At 43.0% G+C, this 8,024-nt stretch overlaps 1 protein-coding gene across 1 annotated transcript; it reads right to left on the bottom strand.

The window, feature by feature from the left end:
* Window positions 1-213: 213 nt before the first annotated feature.
* LOC111971498 (uncharacterized) lies at window positions 214-7,312 on the bottom strand. The gene is made up of 3 exons (XM_023998300.1): window positions 6,641-7,312; window positions 5,490-5,589; window positions 214-1,334 (listed from the first exon to the last, which is right to left on the bottom strand). The coding sequence occupies exons 1-3, from the start codon at window positions 6,995-6,997 to the stop codon at window positions 496-498; spliced, it is 1,296 nt and encodes a 431-aa protein (XP_023854068.1). The 5' UTR covers window positions 6,998-7,312; the 3' UTR covers window positions 214-495.
* Window positions 7,313-8,024: the final 712 nt, after the last annotated feature.

The following is an 8,024-nucleotide window of genomic DNA, read 5'->3' as shown; positions in this document are numbered from 1 at the left end:
ATTGGATGCACCTGAGCTCAATTTGGAGTGTCATAGCGTGTGAATACTTATGTAAATGAGATATTTCTGTATTTGGTCAAACCAAAAAATCTGTTTGTTATTATGGGGTATTGTGTGAGAAAAAAACAAACAATTAAATCCATTTTGAAATCAGGCTGTAACACAACAAAATGTGAAAAAGTCCAGGGGTATGAACACTTTCCGAAGGCACTGTACATTATAGCTCAGAMATTTTTATTATTTACTTCATACAACAGTCATTATTGCTCATCTTTATCAAGGGTGTCAATTATTTTGGATCCCACTGTATACATGTATATTGTGCTCTAAAAATACTATCTTACAATCCTTTGAAAAATGCTGAGCACATTTTTTTACACTAAATACTGAAATAGATTTGGGTATACTTMTTTTCTTAAATACAGTATTTCACTAGTTATGCATTTTACAGTAACCAGTGTTGTTATAGAAAATGCACTTATGGACATGAGTTCCTCAGGCCCTCAGCAATGACTCCACTGAGAACGGTAATGGCCGCCTCACCACTGTGGGTTTCATTGAGTTGATCTGAGGCCTGTCATGATGCCTAATCCCTCCTGCTGACCAGTCCTTGGGTGTGAGGAAGTGGGGCTCTGGGAACCTGCTGGGTTTGTAGGGTTCTACCTCCCCCTGAAACATATGCTTTGGTTCAGAGGGAGAGTCAGCGTGTGTGATGGCTATTTTTGGCATGATGGCCGTTGGAACGGTTGGATCGTCTTTGACCCATTTTGGCACGGCCTTATCCTTGTCCAGATCAGCTGAGCCTTCAGAATACCTACTCCCCCGCTGTTGGAGTTGTAGTAAGGGCACGAGTAACGGCTCTCGACAGCTCTCCCTCTTCCCGGAGCACTCCCAGCTCTCCAGTTTCCTCTCCCTGGCTTGCTCCATGTGTTCCAGAACCCCAGAGTTAGAGTTACACTTTGACATGAACTGACCATAATTATAACCACTTTCTGCTGATCTGGCCTTGAGCTCTTCCTGGTAGCAGTGGAAGTCACACTCATACAGCACAGGGCCTGGTTTGTATTTGTACACAGGCACGTAGGTGGATGCCCCAGGGTCCTTGAGTGGGCAGCAGTGGTGGGGGGAGGCGGGCATCACTGCCAGGGCCGGGGGGTGAAGCAGGGTGAGACCTGATATGTCCTCCAGCTCTCTCTGTCTCAACTCTCTCTCCAGCATCACACTCTCCAGCTCCTTATCAGCAAACGCCCTCCTCTTCCTCATCCTGGCACTGACAGAGGGGAAGTGACGTCGCTTGGACCAGGGCCCGTCCTCCGCCATAGGGAGTTTGTACCCTATTGGGTAATGTACAACACTGATGTCATTTAGCTGTATATTGATTACCTTGAACACATTCTGTTTCACTATAATAACTTAAATCTACAAAATAGGAAGTTAAACAATGAACACATTCATTTACCAACTTTATTTAGGTAAATGAAGTTGAAATTCATAAAGCCAAAGTAGATGCTCTAAACACAGCTGTGATGACATTGCTGTAGTGTGTGTTCATGTGCTTACTCAGGGGAAAGTAGAGGTAACATGACCTCATCATTTTGTCTCCCAACCGCTCGCTGGTAAMCMCAGCTTGTAATTCCATAACCTCCATTTGCATAATTACCATAAATAAAATACAAACAGATCTAGTCCCTATAGACGAAACAGACAGTGTAATTACTGACTTTTCCCGTGTGGTGTAGCCCACTGTYTGGTCTGAGACGGGAGATGGGGTAATGAGCTAGATGCTAATGAAGCGTCATCCTCTAATCTACAGTGCCTTCATAAAGTATTTACACCCCTTCACTTTTTTCACATTTTCTTGTGCTACAGCCTGAATTTAAAATTGATTAAATTGACTTCTTTTTTTTGTCACTGGCCTACACACAATACCTCATAATGTCAAAGTGGAATTATGTTTTTCGAAATGTCTACAAATTAATATTTTTTTTGAAGCTGAAATGTCTTGAGCCAATAAGTATTCAACCCCTTAGCTATTGCAAGCCTAAAGTTCAGGAGTAAAAATGTGCTTAACAAGTCACATAATAAGTTGCATGGACTTTCTATGTCAGATGGTGTTATATTTCAATCTTCAGTGATGTATTGTATATAACTAAGGGATAAACGCCTCCGTTCTGTACATTACCTTGGAAATAATGGACGATACATTGGAACGAGACAGAGTCGAGTTCATTTTTCCAAGTGAATGTACAGAACGGAGGCTTTTATCCCACTTATACAACCCACTCAGGGATTTCACACAAAATCCCGGTGTGGAAAGCACTCAGACTTACCCAGAAAGACTCACAGCTGTAATTGATGCCAAAGGGGATTTTAACATGTATTGACCCAACTGTGCTATTTTGTTTGTTTTGTCGCATTGTTTGTAACTCATAAGTCTGACGCGAAGGATATACTGCTTTGACGAGACAAGGCCCAAATCCCTGTCATCTGCATGAAGAAAAGACAGCGAGGAAGGGGGATGAGGGCAGGTGCCTTGTAAGAATTTGCCGACGAGTAGGTAAACCACCACTACCCTCTGTATTATTGGCCAACGTGCAATTGGAAAACAAACTGGACGATCTACGATTAACACTATCCTACCAACGGTACATAAACAACTGTAGTATCTTATGTTTCACCAAGACGTGGCTAAACGACGACACGGATAATATAAAGCTGGCTGGCTTCTCCGTGCATCGGCAGGACAGAGCAGCTATGTCTCATAAGACGAGGGGCGGAGTTGTGTGTCTATTTGTCAATAGCTGCTGGTGCGCGATGCCTAATATTAAAGAAGTCTCGARGTATTGCTCGCCTGAGGTAGAATACCTCACGATAAGCTGTAGACCCCACTATCTACCAAGAGAGTCCTTATCTATATTATTCGTAGCCATCTATTTACCACCACAAACCGATGCTGGCACTAAGAACGCACTCAAAGAGCTGTATAAGGCCATAAGTAAACATGAAAATGCTCATCCAAAAGCATCCAACTGGCCGGGGACTTTAATGCAGGCAAACYAAAATCCATTTTACCACATTTCGACCAGCATGTCACGTGCAACCAGAGGAGAAAAAAAACTCTAGACCACATTTACTCCACACACAGAGACTTATACAAAGCTCTCCCTCGCCCTCCATTTCACAAATCTGACCATAATTCTATCCTCCTGATTCCTGCTTACAAGCAAAAACTAAAGCAGGAAGTACCAGTGACTCGCTCTATACGGAAGTGGTATGATGACGCGGATGCTAAGCTACAGGACTGTTTYGTTAGCACAGGCTGGAATATGTTCCGGGATTCATCCAATGCCATTGAGGAGTATACCACCTCAGTCACCGGCTTCATCAATAAGTGCATAGACGACGTCGTCAACCACAGTGACTGTACGTACATATCCCAACCAGAAGTCATGGATTATAGGCAACATCCCCACCGAGCTAAAGGCTAGAGCTGCCGCTTCCAAGGAGCGGGACACTAATCCGGACACTTATAAGAAATTACGCTATGCCCTCAGACGAACCATCAGGCAAAGCGTCAATACAGGACTAAGATTGAATCCTACTAAACTGGCTCTGACGCTCGTCGGATGTAGCAGGGCTTGAAAACTATTACGGACTATAAAGGGAAACCCAGCCACGAGCTACCCAGTGACGCGAGCCTACCAGATGAGCTGAATGCCTGTTATGCTCGCTTCGAGGCAAGCAACACTGAAACATGCATGAGAGCACCACCTGTTCCGGACAACTGTGTGATCACGCTCTCCATAGCCGATGCRGGCCAGACGGATTACCAGGACATGCACTCAAAGCATGCGCGGACCAACTAGCAAGTGTCTTCAATTATATTTTCAACCTCTCCCTGACCGAGTCTGTAATACCTACATGTTTCAAACAGACCACCATAGTCCTTGTGCCCAAGAAAGTGGAGGTAATCTTCCTAAATGATTACCGCCCCATAGCACTCACTTCGGTAGCCATGAAGTGCTTTGAAAGGCTGGTCATGGCTCACATCAACACCATCATGCCGGAAACCTTAGACCCACTCCAATTCGCATACCACCCCAACAGATCCACAGATGACGCAATCTCAATCACACTCCACACTGCCCTTTCCCACCTGGACAAAAGGAACACCAATGTGAGCATGCTGTTCACCATAGTACCCACAAAACTCATCACTAAACTAAGGACCCTGTGACTAAACACCTCCCTCTGTAACTGGATCCTGGACTTCCTGACGGGCCGCCCCCAGTTTGAAGAGAGTTTGAAGTTCCTTGGTGTCCACATCACCAATGAACTATCATGATCCAAACACACCAAGACAGTAGAGGGCACAACAACACCTTTTCCTGCTTTAGAAGACTGAAAATATTTGGCATTGGTCCCCAGATCCGCAAAAGGTTATATAGTTGCATCATCGAGAGCATTCTGACCGGTTGCATCACCGCCTGGTATGGCAACTGCTCGGCATCTGACCCTAAGGTGCTACAGAGGGTAGTGCGTACGATCCAGTACATCCCTGGGGCCAAGCYTCCTGACATGCAGGACCTATGTACTAGGCGGTGTCAGAGGAAGGCCCAAAAAATTGTCAAAGACTCCAGTCACCCAAGTCATAGACTGTTCTCTCTGCTACCGCACGGCAAGCAGTACTGGAGCGCCAAGTCTAGGACCAAAAGGCTCCTTAATAGCTTCTACCCCCAAGCCATAAGACTGCTGAACAATTAATCAAATGGCCACCTGGACTACTTACATTGACCCCCCTGCCCCCTTTGATTTTACACCACTGCTACTAGCTTTTTATTATCAATGCATAGTCACTTTACAAATTACCTCGACTAACCTGTATCCCCGCACATTTACTTGGTACTGGTACCAGCTGTATATAGCCTCGTTATTGTTATGTAATTTTCTTGTTTTCTTGTGTTACTTTTTGAATCAATTTTTTTTACTTGAGTTTATTTAGTAAAAATTTTCTTAACTCTATTTCTTGAACTGCTTTGTTGGTTAAGGGATTGTAAGTAAGTATTTCACAGTAAGGTCTATACCTATTGTTATCGGCGCATTGTGACAAATAACATGATTTGAGGTTGAATACTTACCTAATCAAGATATGTGTTTTATTTTTTAATATTTTTTACAAATGTTTATACATTTTGTTCCACTTTGACGTTAGAGTATTTTGTGTAGATTGTTGGGAAAAAAATACAATTAAATCCATTTTAGACCCACTTTGTAATTCAAGGGGTGTGAATACTTTCTGAAGGCACTGTATAGGATAGACTACTGTTAGCCAGTGCGCTTCAGTAGGTGATCTGGTCTATCACTGATACTTACCCTCTAGGATACTCTTTGCTAAGATGCTAGGTGCTCTGGTCTATCACTGATACTTACCCTCTAGGATACTCTNTTTGCTAAGATGCTAGGTGCTCTGGTCTATCACTGATACTTACCCTCTAGGATACTCTTTGCTAAGATGCTAGGTGCTCTGGTGTAGCGCTGATAAGCGGTGCGACGGAATGGTGCGGCTGCTCCCCTGATCCCTTTCTTACCCTGCAAAGGAACGGGGTAGAAGTAACATACATTAAAATATATTTACATAATATTCAAGTCAGGGCTTTGGCTGGGCCATTGAAAATCTGTGGAAAGACTTGAAAATTGCTGGTCACCGCCCCTCCCCATCTAACTTAACAGATCTTGAGGAAAATCTACAAGGAACAAATGGGAGAAAATCCACAAATCCAGATCTGCAAAGCTGATACAGACATACCCAAGACGACTCAAAGCTGTAATCGCCGCCAAAGATGCTCCTACAAAGTATGGACCCAGGGCTGTGAAAAATTATGTAAATTTAATATTTCTTTCATTTGCAATATATATATATTTTTAATCTAAAAACAGTATTTTACTTTGTYATTGTGAGGTATTGTTGGTAGATAGGTGAGAGAAAAAAAGATTCAATCCACTTTGACATTACAGAGTATTTTGTGTAGATCGTTGAACAAAATGACTGTTAAATCCATTTTAGTCCCACTTTGTAACACAACAAAATATGGAATAAGTCAATGGGKTTGAATGCTTTCTGAAAGCACTGTATGCATTAACCCCATGGCRAAATGACTTAAGGCAATATATCTTAAAAACACTAGAGCAGTAAATACAGGCAGGTACTGTACATGGTAGGCGTACGGTCATAGCCATAGGCATATGATATATTATAGGCTAGTTTGTTACAGAATAATGAGATGTTAGTTTCCCTAGTGTAAAGCCAATAATTCATATGACAAAATGCTGTGTAAATAAATTAGTTTTATGAGTGGAATAACTGAATTTAAATAAAATGTTAATAACATTAATTATCCAGAAATGTAAAGCAAAAACAGCCTATGGTTTTTATGTAAAAGTGAACAATATCGTTTTTTGTTTTCATTATCACTAAAGGAAAAGAGCAATGCATATTCATTTGCTTATCCATATGTGTTATTTCATAGTTCGCTGGTCCTGCTCACAGGGGTACAGCATTTTGGCCTAGATTATATAATAATGATCTTTCTTCAATTCTATYCCACCAGTAAAATACGGATGTCCCAGCCGCATGGCTCACCTCTGTCGCCTGTTGTCTCCGCAGGGCGACTTGCGCAGCCATCACCCGCTGCCGCTCCACCACCAGCATACAGTTTGTGCACTGGCAGTCACGCCAGCGACAGAAGCGCTTGTGGCCTTTGAGACAAGACACGACGCCGTGGTTCCGACAGCGGGCGCATTTGGGGCTGCGGGTCATTTTGCGCTGCGTCGCTGTCTGCTCCTCGGCCACCTTCGCTCCTTTCTCCGCGTCGCCGTGCCGCTCCTCGGGCAGGCATCCGTCAAGACTCTCAACATCAATCTCCTCACCCAATTCGAGTTTCAGCGCATTACGTCTGGTCTTCTCTAGCTGTAGGCCTCTTTCCAATTGAGTGGACATCTATGAGAAATGTCTTCCACGCTGTTGCAGTGTGTTGCAGTGCTGTATTTCCCACTTTACAAGTTGTTAACGTTGTCGAAGCGCACCGTTTCGTTTGGCTGTGACGACACACATAGCCTAAATTCCTCTGAGCAGGGAGACGAGACTTTTGAAACAGCCAGCCTTTTGAAACGTTAAGCTCTCCGCTGTTCCCTGACGTTTGACAGAGTTGTTTTCCGAGAACAGAGGCGAGTCGCACTGACACTGTTGGGCTCTTGGCTGGTGAGACAACTACTGTGGTAGGATATGTTTGCTCACACCACAGCCTGTCGCCTACTTGCCCTACCTACCTTCAGACAGCAGACCACACCACATTTTATTGGGCTTCCCAATTTTGCGAATCTCCATACATCTTCAACGTCATCAATTTGACATTTCATCCAGGTTAACCCCTCCTGTCCACAGAGCACACGCACTTGACAGTAAACACTACTAGTTGGATAAATKAAGGTATTTCCCAATTTAGTTTATTTTAGTCTTCCCTATATCAAATTGATTTTGTACTAATTTCAACAACAAAAAAATATGAGTGATTTGTATGTCCAAACTTTCCAAAACAAATATGGAATATTACATCATTTTCATAATGAAGGAATAACTACACCCCTTTATCCAGTTTACGTGACACACCATGTAAACACAAAAATTATGTGTAAATTAAACACAGTGTAATACATTACTTTTGGCACAGGTGAGCTGAGAAGGGCAGTTAAACTGTTTTCACACCAAGGTGAGTTTAGACATGACAGAGAAACGAGGCACAATGTAGATGTTAATTACACACGGCAGGCGCCTCGGGGGGCTCGAGCAGAGCTCTACTTGCAGAGTATGGTGTCACCATAGAAAGTGAAACGAATTATATTTTTCTCATTTACAGTATCTGCCAGTTATCTTTACTCCCTCAGTCATAACTGCTCTTGAATTATTCAGGTTTTTGCATTAATGGAGTTAAGAATATTCAGAATGTGTCTTTTAATTCCGCTGCATA

The sequence above is a fragment of the Salvelinus sp. IW2-2015 genome, linkage group LG13, assembly GCF_002910315.2.
Source record: "Salvelinus sp. IW2-2015 linkage group LG13, ASM291031v2, whole genome shotgun sequence".
NCBI classification, from domain to species: domain Eukaryota; kingdom Metazoa; phylum Chordata; class Actinopteri; order Salmoniformes; family Salmonidae; genus Salvelinus; species Salvelinus sp. IW2-2015.
The sequence above is the reverse complement of the archived record's forward strand: the minus strand, read 5'-3'. Positions and strand labels throughout refer to the sequence as shown.